General features: G+C 63.6%; 2 protein-coding genes across 3 annotated transcripts; one reads left to right on the top strand and one right to left on the bottom strand.

The window, feature by feature from the left end:
* Positions 1–2,778: 2,778 nt before the first annotated feature.
* LOC125367671 (pulmonary surfactant-associated protein D-like) lies at positions 2,779–5,796 on the bottom strand. Its single transcript, XM_048368354.1, has 2 exons — positions 5,182–5,796; positions 2,779–3,358 (listed from the first exon to the last, which is right to left on the bottom strand). The coding sequence occupies exons 1-2, from the start codon at positions 5,243–5,245 to the stop codon at positions 2,976–2,978; spliced, it is 447 nt and encodes a 148-aa protein (XP_048224311.1). The 5' UTR covers positions 5,246–5,796; the 3' UTR covers positions 2,779–2,975.
* A 637-nt stretch (positions 5,797–6,433) lies between these two features.
* Positions 6,434–11,428, top strand: Irx2 (iroquois homeobox 2). 2 transcript variants are annotated; one of them, XM_048368350.1, is made up of 5 exons: positions 6,435–6,767; positions 7,851–8,253; positions 8,458–9,165; positions 9,785–9,860; positions 10,445–11,428. In XM_048368350.1, exons 1-4 carry the CDS (start codon positions 6,516–6,518, stop codon positions 9,835–9,837), a joined length of 1,416 nt encoding a protein of 471 aa, XP_048224307.1. In that variant the 5' UTR covers positions 6,435–6,515; the 3' UTR covers positions 9,838–9,860; positions 10,445–11,428. The 2 variants fall into 2 exon arrangements, with proteins under 2 accessions (XP_048224306.1, XP_048224307.1); XM_048368349.1 differs by having other exon boundaries at positions 6,434–6,767; positions 9,785–11,428.
* Positions 11,429–11,681: the final 253 nt, after the last annotated feature.

Here is an 11,681-nt window from a genome sequence, read left to right as displayed (position 1 = left end):
AGAGGTTGGAGAAATAGAAGAAATACAGGAAGACCAGGGGTCCAGATAGTCTAGGTGCTTGGGCCTTTGGGCCTCTCCCACAGCGCAAGGGCTTTAAGCAGATTTGCGTGTGGGAAGACCCACCTAAGTCCTGCGAGGGCTGCAGCAGAGGGCTTTTTCTAGGAGCTCAAAGGCCAGAAAGGCCTTTGTTAGAATACAGGCCTGTTAGAGAGCGGGAGCCAGGGAGGGGCCCAGCCAGTGGGGACTAGGCATCCAAGAAGGTGAGGCTAACTCCTGCCTCCTGGCTCCGTCCTTTCCAGGTTGCCTGCCGGCCTTTTTCTCGCCTTCCTGTTCCCCTGCAGTCCCTCTCCCTGTTTATTCAAATTCTCTAAGTGCATTCACGGAGGCATAAAGAGAACCCCACACACAGCAAAGGTCCTGTGCTCTTCGCAGGGACCTGCAGGTGACAGGGCTCAGCCATCTTCCTCTAGCAGGGCACTAGACCTGCACCAGCGGCTGCTCCCCTAAGCCAAGCCCCCCACCGCGGCGCCAGGCCCCAGCCCTCCCAAGGAGGAACACTCCGCCCCAGACCCTGCCTCTCAGCCACGCCTGGTGTAAAGGTGTCAATTGGTTTAAAGATAAACTGAAAACCCTAGACACCTTTTATTTATTATTTTTAATGGTGGGAAATGGAGAGAGGAGAAATGAAGAGAAAAATTATGAAGGAAATGATTCTTTAAAAGTCAACTAGTCCCCAGTGAGCATATTATAATTCAGTGCCTGTGATGTTGCTGTTAAAGGCTCGTCATTTTAAATTTAATTTAGCAAACATAAAGTAGCTGGTAGGAAATAAAGGTGCTAAGTGATATAACCCCACACAACTGTCCGTTCGGCTTGTCACTTGGCCTGTTGCAACAGTACTTCAAACTTACTTTCCAGAAATACAATTACTAAGGATCTGAGCCCCATCCTGCTCCCCCACTTCAAAACAACAACAACAACAATGAGATGGAGTTAGCCTTCCAGCCCCTCACTGAACCCGAAAACGCTGAGGTTACTACTGCATGTTTTAAAATCCCAGGGCCAGCAGGGGCTCTCTGGGCTGCCTCCTGGCTCCCCACGTTCAGCCTCAGCCCGGTGGATGTGGTGTCTTCAGCCTGCTAGGGGAAAGCTGCTCCCACCTCTCCCTCCCCGGGGCTTCCAGGCCCAGACCCGGGGGGGGGGGGGGAGAGAAACCCGGTGCTTCACCCTCCCGGCCCCCAGCACCGGGGCGCAGTGGGCTGGCCGGGAACTGGAGCCGGGGGCGGCCTGAACCCCGGCCTCCTGGGGTGAGGCTGAATGCGCAGAGACCCGAGGCGGTTCGCCCAGGCCTGGGGCTGGGGGGCAGGGGACCACAGTTCCAGCCCGGAGACCTGTGGCTCCCGGATCTGCCTACGGTGGTCTCGGATCCCGCCCTGCCCGCCCCCCACCTCGTCCTTTAAACTCTGCCGTTTTCCAAACGGCTGCGTTCCTGCTTTAATGGAAAGAATCCTCCTTACTCCCGCCCGCTTGCTGGTACCGGCCCCCCCACTCCACCCCCCCTCTCCACGTGCCCCACTCCCAGGCCTGGGGCAGCCCCGGGTCTGAAGGAAGAATGGGGGGGGGGAGCATGGCAGTGGAGGGCTTCCAGGGTGCCTGCAGTCTGCAGGAAGACTTGAGAACAGGGCCGGAGCCCCCACTAGCTGGGGTGGGCAGAGGGGCCGTTGGGACCCTGGGGCAGGGCTGTGAGCGGGGTGCCGGGCCTGCGGGCGGCTCAGCACCCCGTCTTCAGGGCGCGGAGCCCCGGGAGCTGGGGGGTGGGGGGCGAGGACGAGGGGTGCTGGAGGCTGGAGGGCGGCGGGGCTGTGTGGAAGGAGGGTGCGCGTGGAGGGGTCAGGGCGCCGGGGACCTGCACCTGCATGGAGGGAAACCGAGGTGCCTGGGGAGGCAGGCATCTGCGGTGGGCAAGGCGGATTCTTGCAGGGTTCAAGGAAGCCGGGGAGAGAGCAGCAGTTATTTGGGGTAGGGTTGGCGGGGAGCGGGAAAGGCTTCCGCGCCCGGCCGGGCCGGACATGTCCCGGAGCCGCCGCAGGCTCCCAACCTGGGGTGGAGGGGTGGGGGAGGGGGGCGTCAGCCGCCTCAGATCCGCCCCTGCCCGGGACTCTCAGGCCTCGAGGCCGGCCTGACACCCTGCAGCGGCCCCTGGCTGGCGGTCCGGGGCGCGCGGGAGCTGCGACCTCACTTCCAGGGCCCCCCTCTAGCGGGTCCTTCCCCCCCCCAAGCCTGGAGCCCCGGGGGCGGGGGGGAGGATCCGCTGGGAGGCCCCCTCCCCGACCCTGGGTCCGCCATAGATACTTGGGAGAGGCTGGCTTTGCATTCGAACTCCAGTGTTCCACAATTTAAGGAGACCTGGTTCAGTTCTTAAAAAGGAAGAAATAAACCTCTTTCCCGCGGGATCAAGGGGAAGATGGTTCGCGATACCAGTGATGCCACCCACACTTCAAATGTTCCCTCCCCACTGGAACCCACGTCAGGGGTGTATATTCAGAACTCAAATAATTCATAGGTTACAAAGACTAAGGCAAAGCCCAACAAAACAAGCACTGGGAAATGCGCACTTGCAGGGGGAGGGGGGAGGGGGGACCAAGGGGCAAGGGGTGGGAAAATGAAGAGAACACAGTCAGGAACTCACTGTCCTCACTGCAGGGTTGAAAAGGGACGGGGTGGAAGTCAGGGCGACACTGACCAAGGTGCAATGTCTTCATAAACCGCTTTGCAAATGGCAACGCCTTGGCACAACTATTTAAAGATGAAAAAGATTTTTAAAAATTCACCATCATTACCAAAAAAAGACCCTCCATCCCAGCCCTGCGCGTCCCAGAATGGCTAGGTCCACCATCAAACTCTTCAACCACAAACGACTTCACGGGAAGCCAAGGTGGACTCAAGGTGGGGAGCCGGCCCGGCCGCCCCCCGTTTTATTGGAAACACCTGAAGGTCGTTTTCCCAACGCCCTGGGCGAAGCCGGCCTGGGAGGAGGCCGGTGGAGCCCGGTGGAGCCCGGGGCGGGGGCGCGGGCGCGGGCGCAGCGGCGAGGCCGCCCCGTGGCCGGCAGAGCCCGCAGTCGCGGGGCACAGCGCCCCCTCGCCGCCCGCCGCGCGATGCCGGGCCCGCTTCCGTCCCCGGCCGCCGGCGACCCGGGAGGCGGCGCGCCCGGCCGGGCCTTCGCGGCCATCCGCACTCCCGAAAGGCCCGGGAACCGAGGCTGCGTTTCGTTCGTGGCTTCCCCCGCGGGGACTCGCTGGATGTGCGCGTCCGTCCGCGCCGCCGCCCGGCTCCGAAGGCTTCACCGCTTTCACCGCTGTCGGGGTGAGAAAACAAACACAAGATCGAAACAAACCCGAGATCGCCGCGTGAACTCCAAAGCAAACGGGGGTGGGGGGGGGAGGCAGACACCCGGAGGAGACCCAGGGCAACCCTAAAGGGCTCAGGACTTGGATTGCCAGGTGCCCGGTTTCTGCCCAGGCGTCTGGAAAAGCATCCCGAGCTCGGTGGCCGGCCCGGCCCCGGAGACTCGGGGAGCCTGCGCGCGCCGCCGGTCCACGTCCAGGCCCAGCTCCCCGGGGGAGGAGGCTGGGTGGCCCGCCCCGGACGGGGCTCTCATGGGGCCCCGGGGCCGTGTGCGCCTCACCACGGGGCGCCAGCCCTGGTTTGTGTCGATGGTGGCGATTTCAAAGATCCACCCTAATCTATGAAACGGAAAGGCGATTTTTACAAAAATCAGTAGCTTTCGTGTGAACCGGCCCTGGTAACCACGAGGCCCATGGCGCAGGCATTTTAATTTGCCACAGTCACTACCAATAAAAACGGCATGCAGTCCTATTGGACTGTGTAACAGCGCCAGGTAGACAGGTTTTATTAGTAACAGGCAGCAATATGGAAAATTTAGATTTCAGTGGAGGAGGATAATTGCTAGGGAAAATGCACACAGGAAAGGAAGAGGCCTTCGTCTAGATAGGCATCCGGGCGCCCAGAGGGAAAGGAGAACTGGCAAGATTAGACTCCGCGGAGTCCCCGGTGCTTGTCTGGCGATATAGTTAATTACTGTCAACACCCGCGGCATCTAGCCACATGCTCTTGCTCCAAAGTGGGGCGTTTGTTTGTTTTTGCCGTAATTCTGTTTTCCCTGGCCTAAGTGAGATGAAGGTGTCAACCAATGTGGGGCCAACCCCATATATTAAGGAAACCGCCACAGGAAACCAATCTTTAGAAATGACAACAGTCCAGGATGGTCATCCTTGGAGTTAAAAATTAGGGGCCATTTAAAAACTGGACTCCTAGGTGTGAGGTGATACTTGGCTGTTGGTGGGCGTGGCATGGATCCACAGAAGGAAATTTCTCCCAGGAAGCCGGTGAATGCCGGCAGATGCATTCCTTCCTTCCATGGTTGCTGCATCTGGCTACGCCCCCCCCTCCCCCATGGATAACAGTTAAGAACTGGATTCGACCCTCGGCGGAGGCTCAGCCTTGTAGACATGGGGCTGGCGCTGAGTTCTGACCTGAGCTCCCGTGTGTGGAAAGGGGGGGGTGCATGTGTGTATGGGTGGGTGTCGGCACCGCAGTGTGGGGCAGGGAGACGGGACACCGGGTGGGGAATCCTGACACACCCAAGGGGAGCAAGAAATTCCTCTTGCTTCTGGCTGAAGGCTGGGATTTGCACCTGGCTCTCTGAGACCTGGGGAAACCCAAGGGCTGGGGCAGCAGGAATCCCGCACTCCAGCGCGCCCAGGCCACCCCCCAACCCCCGCCCTCGGACTTGAACACTGACCTGGGACCACCAAGGCAGCTCCCCCAGCTTCAGAACCCACCGCGGGTGGAGCGGCAGCTACCAGGGGAGCCCCAGCCCTCGCCCAGCCCAGCCTCCACGCTCCGGGCCCCTTCGCGGTGGCTCCAGAGAGTCACCTGTTGGGAGGCCTCCCCCTCCCGGGCCACCACGACCTGATCCCCGGGGGGCCCTTGGGTGTTTCCCCCTTGGCTAGCCCCAGGACCTAGTGGGCAGGTCCTCTCCTGGGTCCCTAACTGGGAAAGGCTGAAGCGGTGGGGTAGGGGGGTCCCTACCCCCTAGGGAGGTTGGGGGTCCCAGGACCTATCACCCACCACTCGACTGTGGGTCGCCCCAGCTACCTGTAACGCGCCCTGCACCTCCTCGTCGCCGGTGCCCTCGTGTCCCGTCCGGAGGTGGCGACATCAAGTCAGAGGCAGCTCTTCAGGCGAAAACAATAAATAATCCCTCGGATCCAAAAGAAGGTTCAACTTAAACACAGAGCAGAGCCCGGGGGGTGGCTTGCCCGGGCGAAGCAGCGGCTCCCGGGCGGCTGGGCCCGCGCTGCGGCCGGCCCCGAAGGTCCCGCCGCGGAGCAGGGCCCCCGAGCTCCGCCGCGAGGCGCCGGGCCCGCCCGCGGCTCCCAACCGAGGCGCCCAGGGTAGATCCAGGGCCCCGCCTGGCGACCGGGGCGCAGGAAGCGGGTGAGCAGACGCGGGCCTCGCGGGGAGCCTGGGCCCGGAGGCCGGGAGAAGGCGGGAGGGAAGCGGAGCGCGCACGCCCCCCCACGGAGGCCTCGCCGGGCGGAGCCCCGTCCGGCCCGCCGGCTCCCCGCGGCTCCCCGCCGGACGCCCGCGCCGGCCCCCGCGCAGCCTCCGCGGGCGGCAGGAGGCGGACCGAGCGGATCCAGCCCGGCCCGACCGCGGGCGGCTCCGGCGCGGCCAGCGCGGGCCGGTCGGAAGCGGGCAGTGTCTGGATGGGGGGCCGGAGGGTGAAGAGGGCGCGGGGCGAAGGGGGGAGAGGGCGGGAACTCGGGGCGGGGGGCGGGGGGCCGTGCGCCCGTGGGAGGGGTCCGCGGAGCGCCCGGCTCCACCCGGCCCCGCGGCCGGCCGCCGGCGGGGGCCCGGGCCGGGGCCGGGGCCGGCGAGGCGGCCGAGCCACAAAGCCGGCGCGCCCCGCCCTCCCGCCGGGGGCCCGCCCCCGGCCCCGCCCCCGGGCCCCGGCCCCGCCCCGGGCCCCGCCCCCGGGCCCCGGCCCCGCCCCCGGAGGAGGCCGGGCCCCGCAGCGGGCGGGGCCGGGCGGGGGCGGGCCCCGGGATATGCAGATGAGCGCGTGACGGACAGCTCCGCGTTCCAATGTCCCTCGGAAACTCGAGCGCTCCTTCCTCAACTCCTCACTCCCGACTCGAGGCTCCCCCAAACCCCGACCGACCGCCGGCCTGGCGCGCGGCTGCGCCCAACGGCTCCGCGCCGCCGCCGCCGCCGCCGCCGCCGCCGCCGCCCGGCCTCGCCCCCGGCCCGCGGGCCGCTCCGGCTAGTGCCCCGGCCCGCCCGCCCGCCCGCCCGCCCCGGCCCGCGGCCCCGGTGCCCGCCGCCGCCGCGCCGCGCCGCGCCCGGGCCGGGCGTGGATGGAGGGTGCCGCGCGCCCTGCCCGCTGCTCGGCGTGACGGACGCGGGCCCCGCGCCCCGCGCCCACCATGTCCTACCCGCAGGGCTACCTGTACCAGGCGCCCGGCTCGCTGGCGCTCTACTCCTGCCCCGCGTACGGCGCCTCCGCGCTGGCGGCGCCCCGCAGCGAGGAGCTGGCGCGCTCGGCGTCCGGCTCGGCGTTCAGCCCCTACCCGGGCTCGGCGGCCTTCACGGCGCAGGCGGCCACGGGCTTCGGCAGCCCGCTGCAGTACTCGGCCGACGCCGCCGCCGCCGCCGCCGCCGGCTTCCCGTCCTACATGGTAACGGCGCGGGCCGGGGGCCGCGATCGCGGCGCGGGGCGGGGGGGGGGGGCGCGGGGCCGAGGGCCCGGGAGCCGGAGGGGGGGGGCGGGCACGGGCGGGACCCGCGGCCCGCGCCCCTTTCTCTCCACTCCCAGGGCCCCTGACCCCGAGGTGCGCGGCCGTGCCGGGCGGGGCCGGGCGCTGTCACGGGCCGTCCCGAACTCCCACGTGCGGGCCGCGCGGGGATCCGGGCGGAGCGGGGCGGGGCGCGGGGGTCGGCGGGGCCCGAGCCTCCCGGGAGGCTGCCGGCTCGGGCCGCCCGCGTGGCCCGCGTGGCCCGCTCGGCCCGCCCGGGACTCCGGCTCGCGCTCGGAGTGGGGAGAGGGAGCGGGACCCCGGCGGCCGCCCGGCGCCCTCGTCCGGGGCTCCCGCTCGGGGTCCGGGCTTTGGGGAAAGGTGGCGGCGGCGAGGGTCGGCCGGGTGGTCGGAGGGGTCCGCGGAGCGAGCGTCCGCGGCTCCGGATCGGCCCGTGAGCCGCCGGGCTCCGCAGCGGGGCCGGGCCGGGCCGGGCCGGGGCGGCGGGGGGGCGCCTGGGTCTCGGGCGGGAGGGGGGGGCGGCCCGTGCCCGCCGACCGTGGAACCCCGGAGCCCTGGCGGGGGCTGCGCGCGCCTGGAATCCAGACGCTCAAGGGTGACTCGAATGCGAATCGCCCAGGGTGTGGAGGACTGGGCCGGCGGCGGGCCCGGAGTGGCCGGTTAGGCTCGGCCGGCGCGGCCGGGGGTGTAGGGGCTCGTTTAACCCGGTGAGGGCGGGAAGGGGCGCGGGCGGCCTACTCCTCCCCGCCAGCGATCGGTGAGCTCTTCTGGGAACCTGTAGGGAAAAGGGGCTGCCCAGAGAAAAGCGGAATCGTTTAGCAATGCCCGAATAAAGCCGCCGTCCGTTTGTGCCCCAGCTCTGGCCGGCGCGCTCTCCGGTCTCTGGGTGCGGGAAGTGCGGCTCCAAGTCTGGAGACCCACTTTGGGAACGGCGGGCCTGGGCGGGGCGGCCGGGCGGCCCGCGCGTGGGGGTCTGGTTCTCAGAGTCTCGCCGGTCCCATCCAGGGTGCGCCCTACGACACGCACACGACCGGCGTGACCGGGGCCATCAGCTACCACCCGTACGGCAGCGCGGCCTACCCGTACCAGCTCAACGACCCGGCCTACCGCAAGAACGCCACGCGCGACGCCACGGCCACGCTCAAGGCCTGGCTGCAGGAGCACCGCAAGAACCCCTACCCCACCAAGGGCGAGAAGATCATGCTGGCCATCATCACCAAGATGACCCTCACGCAGGTCTCCACCTGGTTCGCCAACGCGCGCCGGCGCCTCAAGAAGGAGAACAAGATGACGTGGGCCCCGAGGAACAAAAGCGAGGACGAGGACGAGGACGAAGGCGACGCCGCCCGGGGCAAGGGGAGCCCGGACAAAGGGCACGAGGGCGCGGAGACCTCGGCCGAGGACGAAGGTGAGCGGCGGGCCCATCCCGGGCTGGGCGCTTTCTTCCCAGGCGGGCTCAGGGCGGGGCGGGCGGGCGGGACGGCCGAGGAGGCTCGCCCTCCAGCCCGGGTCCGGACCTCGGCCCCAGGAGCCCGGCTCTCCCCCCACGGGCCCCGGTGGCGAGGGGAGGTGGCCGGTGCTCGAGTCCCCAGCGCCCGGTCGGTCCCCGCAGGGATCAGCCTGCACGTGGACTCGCTCACCGACCACTCGTGCTCGGCCGCGGAGTCGGACGGGGAGAAGCTGCCCTGCCGCGCCGGGGACCCGCTGTGCGAGTCCGGCTCCGAGTGCAAGGACAAATTCGACGAGCTGGAGGACGAGGACGACGACGAGGAAGACTGCGAGCGGGACCTGGCGCCGCCCAAGCCCGCCACCTCCTCCCCGCTCACGGGCCTGGAGGCGCCGCTGCTGAGCCCGCGGCCCGAGGCCGGCCCCCGAGGCAAGGCGCCCCCGGGCAGCCGGACGTCGCCGGGCGCGCCGCCCCCCGCCAGCAAGCCCAAGCTGTGGTCGCTGGCGGAGATCGCCACCTCGGACCTCAAGCAGCCCAGCTCGGGCCCCGGCGGCGGGCCCCCGGGGCTGCCGGCCCCCGCCGCGCCCGCCTCTTCCGGGGCGCCCCCCGGGGGCCCGGCCTACCCCGCCTCGCCGCTGCTCGGCCGCCCCCTCTACTACACGTCGCCCTTCTACGGCAACTACACAAACTACGGGAACTTGAACGCCGCGCTGCAGGGCCCGGGGCTCCTGCGCTACAACGCGGCCGCCGCGGCGCCCGGCGACTCGGGCCACGCCGCGCCCAAGGCGGCCGGGGACGCGGGCAAGGCCGGGGCGCCCGCGCTGGAGCCCCACTACCGGCCCCCGGGCGGCGGCGGCTACGAGCCCAAGAAAGGTAGGCAGCCGGGCCCCGCGGGGCACTAACCAGGGGGTTAGAACCCCCTGGAAATCGGGGGCGGGGGCGAGGGTCAAGGGGAGCCGCCCCCACCGCCCCCACTGCCGGCGGGGATTAGACCCGGGGCAGGGGATGGAACCGGGGAGAGGGACGGGCCGGGAGGGCGGCTCCTCCTTAGCCCTACCCCGTTATTATTTACTCTTTACTTAATTTACTATTAATGCCGTCATCGTGACTCTTTGGTTTCGGCAAATACCTAATTGCCACAAAATACAAATTAGAGCTCGTGTCGGCGCGCTGGTGTCCGCCCTAGCCCTGGCGGGTGGGGAAAGCAGGCCCTCTGCGGCTGGTAGAGAATGAAAACATCTCTTCCCCTCCTCCCATTATTTGTTGGCCTCCAAGCCTCCTCATCCGGGTGACAGGCAACTGTCATTCAAGGACGTAGGTGGTCATGGGAGCCTGGAATCATAGCCCAAGTGCGTCTCTGTTAGTGGCAGCGGTGACCGTTGGGTCCCGGGGATGTGTGGGGGGGATGTGTGCCCGGAGCCTGGGAGGGGGCGGGACGGTGCTTGGCCCGCCGGTTGTGGGTCGGATCTCACTAACTGCCCCTTCCCGACAGACACCAGCGAGGGCTGCGCGGTGGTCGGCCCAGGCGTCCAGCCCTACCTATAGAATGGCCCGGCTCAGCAGTGCAAGTAAGTGGGCACCCGCGGCCTCACTGCCCTGCTGTTTTGCGAGGACAGTGTGTTGTGCATATTCTTTTCTTGCTCCTTCTCAGGCCTCTGGGGAAAATCTGTCATGTGGTATAAACTATATATGTGTGTGTGGTACATTTGTGATATACACACACATATATATGTATAGTGCTCTTTGGAAGGAATAGATGATTAAAATCTGGCATTCATTTGTCACTTGGAATGGTTTTTCCTCTGCGAAGCACACACACTAGAAACCCGGTTTGATGAGTGAGAGCTATGGGAAAGTTGGGTGTGGAAATCCTGTTTGTGTATTGCTTTCAGAGTCTGTTATTGGGCCTGCCCTCCTCTGTGTCCAAACGGGCTCCCAGAAGCCTGGACAGCAGTGCCTTAAAAACTCGTTCCTTTACAAGGCCAAAGTACCAGTAACCCCAGATCAGAGACAGAAAAGAAGTAGAACCACTTGAGATCCATTTGAGTTTTCTCTTGGTTTTGTTTTTTGTTTGTTTTTTTTTTGGAACCTGGTGGGCGTTGGTGTAGAAATGAAGGATTTACGATGATTTGGTCTTTTCCTTGGTCCACAGGTAGGTGTCACAATTGCTTTGGAAAATCAAAGTCAGCAGGCCAGTCTATCTTCCTAAGTTCATAAATGCAAAGATATATATAAAGAAATATATTATATCGATCTATCTATCTATATCTATCTATCTATATATATATTAAAAAAAAAACCAGATCTCTAAATCCGGACCACATCTGTGCCACTGTAAAAAAGAAGGACCCGTTGGGCACTGTCGACCCTCAGACTCTAAGGACTGGACGCAGTGTTGTTGGACATCGTGAACCTGTTGGCGTAGTGTAGCTTCCCTGATGTTTGTGTGACTTTTGGGAGCAATCTGTTTTCTCTCAGGATATCTTGATCACTTCACAGCCACAGTCTATATAGTCGATAGGTGTGATAGGATTTACTGTAAAAAATTATTTGTAAAAGATGTACACAGTAGAAATAAAACGTGATTGAAGAACCTGAGTAACTTCAGGCGTGAAAGCAAATTTGATATTTATTTTTATAATGATATAGAGCTTCTAGTAATTTATGCAAGTTCTATTGCAATGCGACCTAAACTTTTTGTAAATAAATTCTGCCTGTTTTTTTTTTTTTTGACCATTGCTGGTTATACAATCTTTGTTGGTTGTTTAACATGAATTCTTTACTAATTTATACCTTAAACTGTAAATAAAAACAGACTAGATCACAGTCCTCGGGCTTTCAGGGCTCTTTATTCCTGAATGACTTGGGTCAGAGTCCTGATGGTAGGTAGCCTCCAGGTAATGAGGTCACCTTTTTAATGAAAGGCTGGTCAAGTGAAGTCTCCTCTCCCTCTTCATGCTCTCAAAGAAAAAGCAAACGGGAGAGAAATACACAAAGGGGAGATTGAATTGGTTCTAGATTATTTATATACAAATGTATTGCAAGAATATAATGGAGAATTCTGTGCTCTGGATATGCAAATTCCTTGCCAGTGTAAATTTCTAAAACATGGAAACAATAAAATGATATGACACCCCTACGTATTTTACATTTATTTTGTGGTACTGGCTCATTGACTGTCTTCAGCACATAAATGGAGAAGTACAATAATATTGATTATAGAGAGTTAAAACTCCTCACAAGAAGTTACTGATGGAAATAATTGTCTTTATAGGCCTAAATTATCTAAATTGGCGTAGAAAATGCCCTTTTATGTAGCCCGGTAAACACATGTTGGGGGAGGGAGACCCAGTTTCTTCTGGGTGGCGGTTACTCCTAGCCTGCGGGGA

This window comes from Perognathus longimembris, chromosome 19, assembly GCF_023159225.1.
Source record: "Perognathus longimembris pacificus isolate PPM17 chromosome 19, ASM2315922v1, whole genome shotgun sequence".
Taxonomy (NCBI): domain Eukaryota; kingdom Metazoa; phylum Chordata; class Mammalia; order Rodentia; family Heteromyidae; genus Perognathus; species Perognathus longimembris.
Note: the sequence above shows the minus strand (reverse complement) of the source record. Positions and strands in the feature narration are given on the sequence as shown.